The following is a 16,625-nucleotide window of genomic DNA, read 5'->3' as shown; positions in this document are numbered from 1 at the left end:
ATCCGTTTTATTATCATTTTATTTTTTTATCCATTACCGGTGATATTGCTATCATAGGAAACCCTTAGCTAAAACCTCCATGACCACCCCCATCAAAATGGCGATGACCGCGCCAATGAATATGTTTTAGAATAATTTATTAGAAATTTTTTAAATATGTTTTTTTAGGTTTAGTTTTAGTATCGTAATAAAACCACACAATACCGTTCAAATTCGCGTCGACTAGCCAATAACGCCCAAGTTTTACTGATTTTTGTTTATAATTCATTTCATTATTTGTATTTTGGCTTTATTTCTGGTACGTAAAGAATATAATCGGTGCCGGCCAAATTCACATTTGGCCAGCCGATGCAACACCTCAACAGAGTTTTACTAGTTGTTCAAGTATGTTTTGTTTAATCCTTTTTAAATAACTTTTCTTTGGTTTTAGTTCCGGCACTAGAATAAACCTAACTGATACCGAGTATATTCATGTCAGGGCCATAATGAATTTAACTGATACCCCAGCCAAATTAGTGTTGTTACGTCACAGCAACACAGTGGGTTTTGTTACCGATTAATGTTTAATCACTACCACAAAAAGAATACTCTACATTCTTGCTAGTAAAACAATTTAAAAACACATTCCATTACAAACTAATAATAGTTTGGAATAACATATTCAGCACCGAATCACAGGGCCGGCCCAACCTTTTGAGGTCTAAAGCAAATTGAAAAATTAAAGCCTTTTTCCGTGTTTTATTGTTATTAACCCACTTTTTTATTCTGCCAAATTTCGATAATAATAAACTTTAATAGTATGATTTATGTGTAATAAATGTGTAAAAGTCATAATATTCAACCTTTAATTTTTACACACCTACCGTAAAAATTGAAGAAAATTAATATACATAATAAAAAAGTTAAATATTGATAAACATACATATGATTACTTTTTATTAACATACAAATAAATTTTTTCATCAATTATAAACAACATAGTTATATATGATTATAAACAACAGTTAATGGATATGTACAACAAACAGATAGATAATAATAAAAAAAATAAGAGTAAAAACATTTTAACAAAAAAGTGTTTGACCATAAACAGATAAATAGTAAAAAAAAAAAGAAAAGAAAACTACGGCCTCACATTCACGTTTTCCATTTAACCACTATCTCTTCTATCTACTTTCATCTTCTACCTACTTTCATCATCTCTACATATGAATACACTGCAACTATTTTAAACTTCGATCTCTCAGCAACAAACCTAGGTCATACAAGCTTTCAAAATGTGGAGGCCTTCTCAAATTGGAGGCCTCAAGCCCTAGCTTTACTTGATTATACAGTAGATCCGGCACTGCCGAATCATGCCTCAACGCATAATATCGTTACGACCCGACGTTGTTCTAACCTGAAACATGTTCTGACCTGACCTCTTTCGACTCGAACCTGTAACGACACGAACTGAACTAAATTAACCTTTATTGTATCCACTCGTTCAGAACCTAATTTGGTCTTACACATGACCCGAACTCGCTTGACTCGACTTGTTGCCGGTCCTAATTGGTAATCATGTAATATGTTATATTTTTTAAAGTTTAAAAAGTATATCAATATCATAGTCAAATTAAAGTGAATAAAATGTTTGTTTTTGTGATGAAATTTTTAAAAAATATATATATATTAATGTATGAAAAAAATTATGACACTTAAATGTTGTGGGTTAATTGGTTTTCAATAATGGTTAAATGTGTAACTATTATATACATGTTGTACATTTTGCATGAAATCTTGTAAATCTTATAATTTAAATTTAAGAGGCCCCCACACATGCATCATATATAGATTAAAAAATTTGAATTCCTACTGGCTATTAATAATTCACTCGGATGGCTATCCATGTTTTTAATCAACGGTCCGTATCAATTTGGAATACATTCTAACTCATTTCTCCTACTAAACCAATAACCATATAAAACCTCCCAATTAGAGCATCTCCAATGGTAAAGGTGTTTTTTTAATTCCAAACACCTCCATATCATCACCATCTCACCACTTTTCTCTTGTCTCTCATCTTTTCTCTCATTTCTTTATTATCTCTCTTACTTTGTCTCATAAAAGTAGTTTGAAAATACAAACTTCTCCTCTATTTCTCTCCTCTATTAGGCACTCTCCCTCCTTCACATGGGTTTCAAACTCCTTACAAATCACCCTTCGGTGATGCCCTCAATCCGGGATTGTAACAAACACCAACACCAACACCAAATAAATAAGCACTTGATGCTTTTCAGTGATGAGATATGGAAAAAGGTGGGACATAAAGAGTTTAACACGATGATGAGCAATATTAGCTTACCGTGGACTCATACAGTGGCGGATCCAAGAAAATTTTCTACTAGGTTCACTATTTGGGTCAGTTCGACGGTTCGTTTCGGTTAAGATTTATCACATAACAAAAATACGATACAATAACAAAAAACAAATATCATCAGTAAAATTAAAAAAACACATAATACAAATATGAAGTCAATCTATTACAATCTTTCTCTTTCTCTTGTTTTATTCATTGTGATATTTTGGAACTGCTAGCTTGTTATCCAACACTAATGAATAATCATTTTGCTTGAAAGATCAACTTCCACTATGAAAAAAAATAGTTTTAGGCTTTAAACGAAACCCCCTAAATAAACCACCGATCGAGCATACCTCAAATTATTTTATCTTCAAAGAAACCTTAATGTACCCTCAAATAGTCAGACATTACCAGCAATTAGCAAACAAGAGTAAGACTTTTTTGCAATCAAATCACATATTTGCTAAACATAGGAGAGTATTAAACCTAATTACGTAACCATTTAAAAAAAACAAAATCCGGCTGAAGACGGATTCGAACACGAGATCTAACAGTTGGAATGCACAATGCTTACCAATGGACTATATAGATTCAATTTGGTTATGGGTTCACTCTCATATTTTATTAAGGCGTTCTACGTAAAATCTGAAACTCAATGGGTTCCCGTGAACCCATTGAGATCCGCCCAAGGACCCATACGGATCCATATGATGCTAAAAGCGTTTTAGGTTAGGTGATTGATGGATTGAATAAGGAGTTATTGAATGAAGTATTTGTGTGTAGGAAATTAAGGGTGAATCTGGGTGTGAAAGAAGTAGATGGCTTGAGCTGGGATATGTTCATTGTGGAGGACAATTATCCCATATTTAGCAAGGTTCCTTTATTAGCTGGAAATATTGTAATACACAGAGATGTTGTGGAACTAATTGAGAGTGGGGATGAGCTTGCCGCATTGATTGCTCATGAAGAATGATTCATTTTTTTATTATTTCAATTTATTATTATTATTATTTATTTCTTATTGATATTATTAAATTGGTGTTAGGTGGCTCAATTTATAGCCAGACACGTTGAATAAAGATTAATCATTAATCTTCCATTTGCACTTCTACGTCTAGCCTATGACTGGAGATACAAGAATCATCGAGATCAGCACGGACACGAAATTCTGTTATCTGTCAACATTCCTTTTTCAAAAAATTGAGAAAGAGGCCAACAACATTGCTCTGTTGTTAATGGCGTTCAGTGGATACAACCCTCGGGTCGCTCCACGAGTTTATGAGAAGTTGGTGGCTCAAAGAGAGTTGAACAAGGTTATCGGAAAGTATGTTGATGTTCATTTCAGTCGGAAGAGATTGGGAGACAAGATGTTGTTTGAACCTGAGTTTATGAAGAAAGCAACTGTGACATTCGTCAATTTCGGGTCCTATTTGTATTCGTTATGTATATGTTTATCATGTAAACCGACTCGTTTTGTAAACTGAAACCTTCAATATAATCAAAATGATGGATTTTATATTACATATTTATTTTATACTTTTCGGATCTCGAAAACACCCTTTTCGGTCCCTAAAATGGCCTTAAAACGCTTAAAACCAACTCCGGGGGCCAAAACTGCCAACTTTAAAAGTTCAGAATTTCCACCAGGCACACTTAGCGCCGCGCTAACATCCATACCCTGGACAGTTAGCGCCGTGCGAAGAGGAGTTTGCACCAGCAGCTCGTTTTTGGCTTTTTATGCTTTCTTGTGCTCATAACCTTTCCATTTCCATGCAAGACTCTTTATACTTGACCATTTCAACTTACCTTATATATACAAGACCCTTTTCTTCATTTTAAACCTGCTCATACTCCATTTTCTCTTCCAAATTCTTAAGATTAAAGGTTGTTCTTCATGTTCTTGGCAATTTGACTTTCCAAAGTCAAACTGACCATAGTCTTTCATTTTAATCAACTTGTTAGCTCTTACTAATAGTTGAAGCTTGTTATACAAAATATATATAATATACACCCCTTGTTACCTTTGGTGGTCACTTCTCCGGTCTTGATCGGTGGAGTGTCGGGCCTCGTAAGGCAAGGCTTCATGGGGGACTCACGTAGTCCTTGATATAAATATAATTATATAACTTGTTTATGCTTATTAACCATGCTTAACTTATGCTCATTCTAGTTTGTATTTCATATTTGTTGAGTTCCATGGTTATGGGTTTGTAGAGACTAGCTTCGATTTAACCGTAAATAGCTCCAAACCGTAAACCGAACTTTGTTTACTAGTTTTGTTAAATAATTGTATAAACATGCTTTATGTTAGATTTAAGTTTCTAAAATAACTTTTATAAGTCCCATGGTTATGGGTTTGTGGAATCTAACCACGACCTTGACCCGAAACAAGATCCGAACCGTAAACCGACTTTATTGTAGAATCTAACCGACTTTATTGTTGACTTTTTGGTTGTAAAACTTAAGTATCATCATTTACAAATTATTATACAAGTTCTTTGATGTTTGGTCATGTGGTAAACATTCTTGACCTTATTCCAAGATAAAAACCGAACTAAACCGATTTCACTCGCTTAGGACACACAAGTGTGTTTCTAGCTATCAAGACTTGTATATTTCTTTAAAAATATTTTATAAACTGATTTTAATTATTTTTCTTAAAGTACTTGGAATGTTGAATCCAAATTGATCTTATAACAAAGTTTTGACCAACGAAACCAAACACTCGCTTAACGGACGTTGTTAGTTCTAAAACAATAGAACTACATACTTGGTTAAGTCTTCTTAAATTTTATTAAGTTATCTCATAACATTCATTATTTTGGAAAGTTAACTTTGGGTTTGACCAAATTACCAAGACCCGAACCAACAAACCGAACACTCGTTAAAACCCGTTCTGGTATCTATATTATGAAGGGACTTGCATTCTTGCATTTTACCCACCTTATTTCTTAACATAGGTTGAGTAAAATTAAGGGCTAGATACTTTAACCCGGTTCCGAGCAAACTTATATTTATAAAGGACTATTATTATAATGTCACACCCTCAAAGTCCACTAACGGAGTTTTACCGTCAGAGGGTGTGAACTAACAGAATCAGATTTATTAGTTATAATCAAACCATAAAACAAAGTTTTCAAACCACGAAAACGTTTACGAGTAATTAAATGCGGAAGCGTAAAAACCATAAAATAAATGTTGCGTCACGCTGGACGACTTAAACCCAATGATAACAGTTTTAAAATAGTTTGCATAACAAAAGCGTTTTTCAAGCAATGCATGATCCTATACCGCGCGCCCGCCTCGGCTACCTGAGAATAACATACTAAAAGTGTCAACACGGGGTTGGTGAGTTCACAAGTGTATATCAATAAAGCGTTACGTTTGCGTTCAGCGTTTTGCGTTAAGCGTTTTGCGTTACCAGATAGTGTTAAATCAATTATATATCGATAGGTAGCTAGCCTATACAACAAGTATTACTAAGTGATATATAAATTACTAACAAAATCTTAAATGCGTTTTCGGAGTATGTTATCTCCCCCAAGTGAAAAGCGTTTAAAACAGTTTAAAGGGGTAAGTGAAACTCACTGTTTGCGAATAATTCCCAAAATAAATCACCAAGTGATGCGCGTCACAGAAAACTCTCTCTAGCGTTCTAAAACAACAAGGAGATTTTCTAAGTATCGGAACTAATATCGAGTCTCTAGACCCGGCACATAATTCCTAAGCACAAGATACGTTCGTGTTTATTTGTGAATCGTGTGTGACTTGACAAGCACGTTTGTGATACGCTACGTGTGTGAACAATCGTTTACGTGTCATGTATTAATAATGTACATCACTAGCAACTATTCCCCGCAGGGGCAATTTGGTCAAAACACCACAATTATTTAGCAAGTATTCCCCGCAGGGGCAATTTGGTCAAAACATCACAATTAACTAGCAATTATCATGTTTCATGCATTTTCACAAAATTCAGCAGCTAGTTTCACCGAGACAGAAATTCTACTTGAAAGATTATACTGTTCCACCGATCATAGCATCTCAATTTAATTTACCAAAAATCATCACAAAAGCATACATGTATTAGGTTTCCAGAACATATTTTATTTTATTTTTATTCCACATATGTTTCTCACAATGATCAAAACATTACAGCAAACTCATAACAGTCAAATTCATGCGCAACAGAATGTTATTTGAAATTCCCGTTAAATGAAAAATCCAACAAATGCAAGACCAATTGGGTTAGGTTCTTAACTCAACAAGTTAACTTCCAGAAGTGGAACCAACCCAATTGGCCTTGTAATTCATGAGATATACTATTTACAAAACAACCTAACAGTAGGTCTCACAACTCAGCTTTGCACAACGTTTTTGTAAAATCATAAAAGTTAACTTTTACACGTTCAAAATTTGCAAATTTATATTCTTTAGAAACTAGACTCAACCTAGTTTACTGTAGTATCAATAATCTCAACCAATTTTCACATTTACACCCCGTTACAGTCAATTGAACATCAACAACACAATCTGTCCAGAAACTGTTTGCAACAAAACTCAACATGTTAACCATCTATAGACCATAATCCGTTCATATAACACTCTAGACACCCTAACCACTATCCATGCATATCAATTACACAATACATACATGGTTAGGGTTTTATTTGATCTCAAAATCAAAGACACAACCAATTAACATGTAATAATATCAATTCTAGTTATCAAATCATCATCAATACATCATCAAAACAAACGAATCATATGAGCACAATATAAGAGAATTTTCGGAACCTAGGGTTCACAATTATACCTTCAAAAACACCAACACAAGCAATAGGAAGGTAGAAGATGGCTAGAAACGGATGTAGGATGCTTCAATTGTGAAAGACAATATCAAAATCAAGTATTATGTGTGTGTGTGAAGGCCGATCGCAAGGGGGGGGGGGGGGGGGGTTAGAGGCTGCCGTCGGGTTTTGTGAGGGAAAGAGATAGGAGAGTTAGGGTTTTATAATATTATTAATAATAATCATGTTACATCTAAGTCCCTCAACTTCCAAATGTTACTTCTCTAGCTTAAATAATTAGTTCTTGCACATTGAGTTAACGTTTATAACGATGTTATCACATAACACATAAGTCTAACACATAATTATCATATAATTTTTGTTTTGACGTTTTTCGTTTATTCACCAATTGTTTGCGTCAACTCGTTTGCGTTTCGGTGCAAATTCCCGAAAGACTACACATGTAGTAATTGTCAAGCGTCATTTAAACCCTAGTTTAAATGTAATGAGGTGTGCGTTATAGATTCAGTGATCTTTAAGTTTGAATTGACGGAGTTGAGTTAACGGAGTTAACCTGAAATTGACGATTGTCACATATAATTTCTTACATACTTACATTTTAAACCTTAAACTTTAAATTGCTTGCATTTCTTATCATTTATTTAAAGAAACGTGTGTACTTTTCATCCCCCGTTTTCCGTCTTTCGTTTTGGGGTGATATTGCATACTTATTCAAATTAGATGTTTTATACTTGAGTCTTAAACCACAAACTTTATTGTATACCTTACTTAATTAAATGCTCGATTTGGTGTTATATGCGTACATGCTTAATTGCTAATGTGTTTCCGCTTTTGGTTGGTTGATTCATAAATCCGAGTATATTTGGCATCCCCTTATAGAAAGGTGTCGTTAATGTATTCTTATTAACGATTTCATAAAATCCGAATCTATTTGGCATCCCCTTGTAGAAATGTGTCGTTAATGTATTCTTATTAACGATTTCATCATCTAAATTGTTGCTATTATTTATTGTTTTGTATACAAGTTGTGGAATTTCCTATTATATATTTATTGTTCAAAACTATGAAATTGCTCACCAACCTTTGTGTTGACAAATTCTATTTTATACAATGTTACAGGTTTTACTTTAGGTTGACTCGAGGCTTGAAGAAAAACGTAATCAAGACTATTAGGATATTAGCAAAACGAACAATATATTATTTTGCTATGATTGAATTCGGTTATTGTATGAACATGCTATGTGACTTGTTATGATTTTATGAAATTAAATGAGTTGATTAAATATTGCCACTTTAATAGTGTATTGTGTTCTTGGGCAATCCGTTGCACCCCGGCATGTTCCGCCGCCTTTGGTCGGGGTGTGACAGCAACCTCATGTTATGAGGAGGAGAAGCAACAGTTTACTATTTTGGTTTCAATTTTAACCCTAGATATAAATGTATGAAGCACAAGAGTCTACTATTTATGTTTCTATTTTAACCTTAGATGACACGAATATATTCTTTCTATTTTAATGTAATGACAAAACAAAACAAAACAAATATTAACTAATAATTAAATAAGACTAGTAACTCACAAGAACTATTATCTAAACCCTTTTGTTCTTCAAGCCTGCCTATAAATCCTATGACTAGAATGTTTTTATCATAGACAATCCTACTTATGCTTGAAGGGGTTCTTTTGTAAGTGTTTTACACTCATTACCTATTTAAAAATATAGCAATAATGTATAATATAATCACCATTTTTACAACTTTATGCAGCTAGATGGGATTCCATTCTTACTATGGTGGAATCAAATTTGACGCAAGTATATTTATCAGTCATGGGATACCATTCGTTCCTTGCACACTTTTTTCTTGGGAATATATATTATCCAACTCCACACCTTTGTCGGGGCCAGAAACGAGTTCTTGTGCATAGTAAGGCCTAACGATTAAGATCTTCTCTTATTCCAATATTCCTGCTTTCATCCGGTTAATCTTTAACTGGTTTCTCACATCATATCTGCAGTCATGCAGAATTAATAATATTGTATGTAAAGTATAATATAATAACATAACAAGGATTATAAACATGACCACCCGTGGATGAAATCAAAGGAGATTTTGAGCTCGTGGGGAAGATTGAGCAGTGCAAAGTCATCAAATGCAATCTACCCTAGTAAGCTATGTTGTGCATATAGAAGGCAATCTGCATTAAATCCATAAACTATTAAATTACATTTGTATCTTTGTGCGACATTAGAAAGAAGATTGGATTTGGTGAAAGTCACTTTAGCACTCATATATAATCCTCTTGGTTTAGCACAACATCTTCCCCTGCACCAAATCAAAAGTTTCAAATATCTTTATAGCGTTTGTAAATTAAACGATCGTATTGATGATATTCATAGTTCATACCATATGGCCCTGAGAAATATTCACTGCTATTCAAATTCAACACCCTACAATTCACACAAAATCAAGATTTTTACACGACTCGATTGTAAAGTAAAACAAGTCGCGAAGATCAAGATGATATTATACCTGAAAACACACAAATTTCATTAAACATGTTTGTCTACTGATTTAAAATGTACAAATTGAAAACATCAATACTTTCTCAAGAAACAATGGATGATCCACAAACACCCTGTCAACGCCTCGCTTGTAGCAGTGTGATGTTTTGCTGATCTATGTCATCATTTGATTGGTTGCAGGGATCAACATGCGTGTTCACATAAGCTATGCTACAAAATCATGGCTTTCGCATCTCCTCACCTCATTGATGTTTGAGAAAGATTTCAATCGGATGGGTGAGTAGTCTTTGAAGCCTTAAAACTCCGTTAAATTTAACCCAGGTAAAGTCTAATATAAAAATTTTCGACTGTAAAAAGGTGATTTTAGTTGCTATTTTTTCTTCTGTTTCAAAAAGGACATTTGCATAGAAATACTTTTCTGGTGGTGTTGGGATAGACTTAAGGCATGGTTTCTAATCTATGTATACTATATAATAAATGTTATTTACACATACGAACTCTTTTCATGCTTATAAAAGGTTCCGTATTTCGTATGAATTTAAGAAAGCTTGCCGGTCACTCAGTCTAGACGTGCACAAAATAACCGGTTCCGGAACCGAACCGGTGGAACCGACCCGGAACCGGTTCTAACCCATACCCGGAACCGAATCTAACCCATACCCGGAACCGAATCCTGACCGGGTATAGGATTTCTTCTCGAAGCCGGTTCCGGAACCGGAACCGACCAGGAACCGGTAAAAAACCCGAAAAAAACCCGGAGGAACCGGTCAAAACCCGACCCGGAACTGGTCAAAACCCGGTCAAATACCCGACTATACCCGGAACTGGTTCCTACCCGAACCTGGTTTGACTTTTGTTGACCATACCCGGAACCGGTTCCTACCCGGTTCCGGGTTTTTTAAATACCCGATTTTGTGCACGTCTAACTCAGTCCACTGAATACAAGTCCCTGAGAATATATTTCCATACATACTTTTGTTATTCAAATATTTGAATTACATTAGAACTAATTATATATATGCCCACGCTTTTTTTGCGTCTAGGCACCAGGTGATGCTTATGCGCCTATCACAATTTATAACTAGGATTACTACCACAAAAGACGACACTCTACATTCTTAGTAGCAAAACAATTTAAAAACACATTCTATTTCACACTAACAATACTTAATAGAATAACATTCAGCAATCTTCAATTGAATCAAAGGCAACAGTTCCTATACATGCACTATGACTCTGCTGAATAAAGTCAAAGTTGACTTGTCTCACCCCACCAACAACTAGAACTTCAAGTACACAACCAAAATCAAAAACTCAGACATAACTGGATCATCTTTTAATCTTTTAAGTTAAACCACGCCACTTGACCTTTCTTACCACAAAAACCATCGGCTTCTCATAATATTACAAAGAAAACCATACCGTTATGTGAATATAGTGTGTTCCTTTCTAATATTTTCACAAGAAAAATGGTTAATTTGCACCCAAAAACCAAATAAAATGATTAAAAACTTTTAAAATAAATCAACACACGAGTAATTAGCTAACGTTCACAGCAGCTGGCGGAGTTCTTGGTTTTCTTTGCGTAACAATTTGATTTCCTTCATGAGTTCTGCTTGTGTTTCCAAAATCGAACTCATTTGATTTGACATTTGCACCTACATGAAGAATGTTTAAAACGATTGACAAAAATAACATAAAAATGTTATACTAAAAATTACAAAAAAATTACAGACCTCCTGCATATGGAATTGCCTTAAAACTTCAATGTGAAGGTTTCTAACATCTTCATGAACGGATTTCTGGAAAGAAGCAAGAGCTTCATCAAGAGTGCCTTGAAATAGTTGAAGCGAGAAAGAAGAAGATCCCGGTTGCTGCGGTGAATTAGAATGCACAGGCGATTTCTGGGGTTGTGTGTCAATACCCTGTTAATAATATTAACACTATAAAAAATAAAATAAACAAGAAAAGAAAAAAAACAAATGGCTTTTAAAATAAGGAAAATCAAGCTGTTGAGCCGATGCAGGTCAGCCCACGAATCACGATCACTAGGTATGTAAACGAACCAAACAGGGCATGTTCATGTTCGTTTAACTTTAATCAAGCATAAGGATCAAACACAAACAAGTAAACGGAAGAAATTTTCTTGTCCGTGTCCGTTCGTTAGCAGTATACATGAATGGTCCATGAACATAATCAAACAACACATAAGAAATCATAGGTGAGCAAACATAAACGAATATAACTGAGTGAAAACCATTTAAAAGTGAGTGTGATCTAGCTGTAAGACCTTAAAAATAATAAATCTAGACTAAATTGTAACGAGTGATATTTTAATTTCATAAAACTAAACTTAACTAAATGTTAACAAACCAAAAAAAAATTTTAATAGATATATGAACGAAAATAGATAAAAAAAACATAAATGAATGTAACGAACATTCACAAAATTAAATGAACGAATGAGACATGTGTTTATATTCATTTGTTTAACTAAATGAATAAACAATGTTCGTGTTCAATCATTTGTTATATAAACAAATGTCCTCCCAAACGGTTCGCGAATAGTCCGTTCAATGTTCGGTTCGTTTACAGGCTCACGATCATAGCAAATGACATCCTTTTTTGTGAAAATGAGATTGGTTTTGTGAAATGCAAGTATTAAAAGAAAGAGGGTAAATAAGTAAATTTACATTCACAGCTGGAGGAATCCCCAATTCTGTGGCAATTGACGTCTCATGCCTCGGTGTAAAGCTACTCAAAAACTCTTTTCGCGTTTCGGACCCGTTTTTCTTTGTTTTAGGGGACCCTGTGGCAATAGCCGTCCCGTCACTAAAAGATGGGTTAGTACTTATCCTCTCAGCATAACTTGAAAGCCTTTGGGTTTGACCCAACGCAGGTCCAGAAGATTCTAGATTCCCTTTCAAACCAAGCGAAAGAGAAGTCGACCCAAACGGGATATCAGGATAAGCTAACGGACTCTCTTGACTCGAAGACGTATCTTTGACCCGAAAATTCAAACCCGTTTGACTCGAAGGGAAACTCAGATCCTGAAGTCCAGTCATCATTGACCCTGAAGATAAACCAGAAGAAGACGTCAATGTGGAAAAACGAAAGGCTACCGACCCTTGCTGACGTAAACGATGCACTCCACCACCCCATGCTTCGGGAGGTGTTATCGATGACGGTTCATCAGGTTTTAATGATAACGATTGAGAGACAGGTGTGTGGTTGTCATCCTGAAATTACTAATTATTAGGTTCTAACTATATGCCATATATTAGTCGTTAAATATTAATTAACAAAATGTACCGAAGTTGAGCTCGGTTTCCAATCAAAAATCGGGTGAGAATCACCAGCATCGACTGGAGGCGGAAATCTTTTCGATGAAGGAAACAACAATAATTTATCAAAAGGTGTTGTCATTGGTTGAACTTCCACAAGTGGGGAAAAGACATCCATTTCATCCTTCAAATTAAAGCCACGTGGCGCTTGTAATCTCCCCAATCCACCAACCCTTAAGCTTCTCAATGGCGTTTCTACACCTGCTGCAGATATATCATTACCACCAGAAATTGCAGACGTGGTAGAGTTTCGGGACCCGGAAATTGAAGTTGTAGATGTTGTTGATGAAGGAAGTGGGTCCGGCATCACAATTGAGTCGTCCACTGTACCGCCCATGAGCGCCGTATCTGGTGTGCAAGTTTTTTCGTTTACAAAAATCGGTTTTGATCTTTGCCAGCATAAACTTGTGACAGCCTATTTAAACAAGATAACATCAAAACTTATGATACATGTAAATTAAATAATAAAAAAGGTAATACATTTACCTCAGAATTAGCATAAGCGCGAAGGACGGTAATCGGTTGAGGCTTTGCACGCACGTCATAAAATACCACCTGTCCGGTTGTTGTGCCAGCTGCCAGTGTGTTTCCATCATCATGAAATGCCACTGATGAAAAAGGTGACTCGTATGGTACGCAAAATGAGTGTCTTCTTGACCCCGAGTCAAAAGTGTACAACTTTTTATCAAGTCCAACACTAGCAATTATCTGCAAAACTCCAAAACTTTATATAGGATATCTTTTAGATTAATGCAGAATTTAATTTTCATTATTTATATCATAGAAAGCAAGCTAGTAAACAAACCAAACGTTCAGGGAACTGTTCAACGGGAAGTTTATTTAATTAATAAATGAACAAACATTAGCATATTTCTTGTTTGTTCATTTATATTCGTGAACGTTAATTCACTTAAATACACTTATGTTTGTTCATTTGGATTCAATTAAGTTCATTACTTACGTTTGTATACACTCGTTAACATATTCGTTGTAGTTTTTAGGCCCATAACAACTTATTCTAGTTTTAATAACTTTTTAGGCCCAACAGATTGTTGCTCAAATTTACTTTTAACCGGCTGTAGCTCAGTTATGTTCGTTCATCTATGTACAGTTATCTTCATCCCTTTACATTCGTGAACCGTTCGTTTCTACTGTCAACAAATAAACACGAACACATTCATTTTCTTAACGACAAACACAAACAATAAACCATGTTCGCTTAGTTTGTGTACGATCATTTGTTCGGTTAAAGGTAAGCGAATGAACCCGATCATGCTCCGTTCGTGTTCGTTCGGTTTGTTTACAAGCCTAATAGAAAGGTACAAAACAATCAGTAGAAACCTTGTCATTGGACGGTGAAAAACTAATGCCAGCTGTTGGTGCAGAATGTTGCTTTAACCAAGAAACCTGCATATCAAAATTAAATATTTATAAAAAAAAATTGTATCCATTTATCAACCGAGCATATATATGTTAACCAATAACTGTCAGTTAATCAACCTTGCAAAATACGAACAAAAATTGACAAGTATATGAGTTTAAAAAATCCGACCTTTGGGTTGCGACCAGTTGTATCCCACAAATGAAGAGAACCGTCATCGCCAGCTGTCACTAAAAGGTGTCGACTAGCTCGTGAATAATCAAGCACCCTCAAGACCTGAGCTTGAACCATCATACAAACATCTAGCACATCAGAAAACAGAAGTATATAAATTGCAAACACCAATATGAACTAAACATAGATAAGAACACACACCTGCCCATTAGGATCCTTGAGTTCAGTAGCCCTTGCACCCGATCCAGGATTATGAATAATAAGATCACCAGACAGACTAATAGAAGCTAAATGTTCATCTCTGCAGTTGTACTTCACATCTGTTATTGTGTCTGTGTGGCCTTTTAACCACTTTATGCATCTCCTTCTCTGCAAATCCCATATTCTCACCACTTGACCACTTCCTCCTGAACATATATAACGAGATGCTTTGCTACTAAAGCTGATAGTATAAATAGACTCCTGCAATTATACAGATCAGTAAGCCTCATTCATAAAAAATGTAATAAACTGTAAATCCTGATTCTAAAAACTGAAAGTATGGTGCCAATAGCGGTGCAAATACTGGTTGACCGATTTTAGAATATCGGTTACTGGTTATCCACTATTGGTCAAACGCTCAAAACCGGTCATTTCCAATAACCGAATTTTGAGTGGAAAATCCTTAACCTATGTAACCGGTTAACCAACAATAATCGATTGAAATTAACCTTAACCGATTAAAATTAACCTTATTAACCTATGTTCAGCTAAACGGTTTCTATGTGAACCTGTTTCAGTTACAGTTCGGTTAACCGGTTACGATTTGTACATCTAGTGCTAATATCTACTTACAAGTGTCAATATAGATCAGTAAGTCTCATTCATAAAATAATGTAATAAACTGTAAATCCTGATTCTAAAAACTAACAAGTATGGTGCCAATTAGAGGTGCAAAACTGGTTAACCGGTTATTTAGTGGAATATCCCTAACCTATGTAACCAGTTCAGTTCTGTTTGGTTCTTAACATATTAAAATGAACTTACAGTTCAGTTTAGGTTTGTGTTCGGTTAAGCGGTTACGACAATATCTACTCACAAGTGTGAATATTTAAGTCAATTAACAATTTAAAACCTATAAAACGCAAATGTGAAAGAGAAAAGCAACTGACATCAATATTATCTCCACTATCAGTACCCGCAGCAGGAATAGTCCCCATACTTTGGCCATTCTTTCGCCACAGCGATATCTTCTTATCCTCACCAGCAGTCGCCACCACCAAATCTGATCACAATTTACAACTACTAAAACAGTAATATAAGATGAATGAATTAACATAAGAAGAGTTATAAATAAATAGTTACTGGTGTGGTTCCACTTGACGGAGTTAACTTGAGAACCAGGCGACGGGGTGTGGGTGAGGACGCAAGGATCGCCGGGATCCATGGAGACGTCGAAGAGTTTGACGGTGTCGCCGCCGGTAGCGGCCAAGAGCGACATTGCTGGATCGGTGAAGTTCATATCGGTGGTTAGGGTTTGGTGAGATGTGGAATTGTATACAGAGGGATGATTGATTGATTGATTGAATGAAATGTATTAAGAATTTGAAAATTGAAACCCTAATTAACGGAAGGAAGAAAATCAATTTTTGAAAAAAGCTCCTCAAAATGATATCGCCCCAATTTTATTCAGATTGGAAATCAAATACTACAATTGTTTTTAGTTAAAAAAATATACATATATTCAAATTATATATATATATTAAAAAGCATTTGTAATTGTAGGATCCATAATATTACACATATCAAATCAAATACTACAATTGTTTTCATATGTGTAATTGTAGAATCCATTTGGTTCATTATGTCAAGTGTCAGCAGATGGCGGAAATCAATCTATTCTTAGGTTACTTCATTTTTTTTTTCTTTGTGGGTATTTGGATCATGTTTTTAAGGAGTGTTTGAGATTCCTTTGTTTAGCCTCTACTTATCCAAAAAATTATAAGGTGTTTGGATGAGTTCAGTGTTGTAAGAGCAATACGTCATAAGTTACACTTTTATAACTTATGACTT

The 16,625-nt window shown here is 35.0% G+C and overlaps 1 protein-coding gene across 1 annotated transcript; it reads right to left on the bottom strand.

Annotated features, from left to right (window-relative positions):
- Window positions 1-10,696: 10,696 nt before the first annotated feature.
- LOC143558989 (protein NEDD1-like) lies at window positions 10,697-16,114 on the bottom strand. The gene is made up of 10 exons (XM_077047708.1): window positions 15,918-16,114; window positions 15,725-15,837; window positions 14,775-15,035; window positions 14,571-14,675; window positions 14,360-14,425; window positions 13,505-13,726; window positions 12,987-13,433; window positions 12,368-12,913; window positions 11,411-11,599; window positions 10,697-11,332 (listed from the first exon to the last, which is right to left on the bottom strand). The coding sequence occupies exons 1-10, from the start codon at window positions 16,072-16,074 to the stop codon at window positions 11,225-11,227; spliced, it is 2,214 nt and encodes a 737-aa protein (XP_076903823.1). The 5' UTR covers window positions 16,075-16,114; the 3' UTR covers window positions 10,697-11,224.
- Between the last annotated feature and the right edge of the window lie 511 nt (window positions 16,115-16,625).

The sequence above is a fragment of the Bidens hawaiensis genome, unplaced genomic scaffold (genome assembly GCF_021521415.1).
Source record: "Bidens hawaiensis isolate Kalapana, Puna unplaced genomic scaffold, B.hawaiensis_p1.1 tig00019677_1, whole genome shotgun sequence".
Taxonomy (NCBI): Eukaryota; Viridiplantae; Streptophyta; class Magnoliopsida; order Asterales; family Asteraceae; genus Bidens; species Bidens hawaiensis.
The sequence above is the reverse complement of the archived record's forward strand: the minus strand, read 5'-3'. Positions and strand labels throughout refer to the sequence as shown.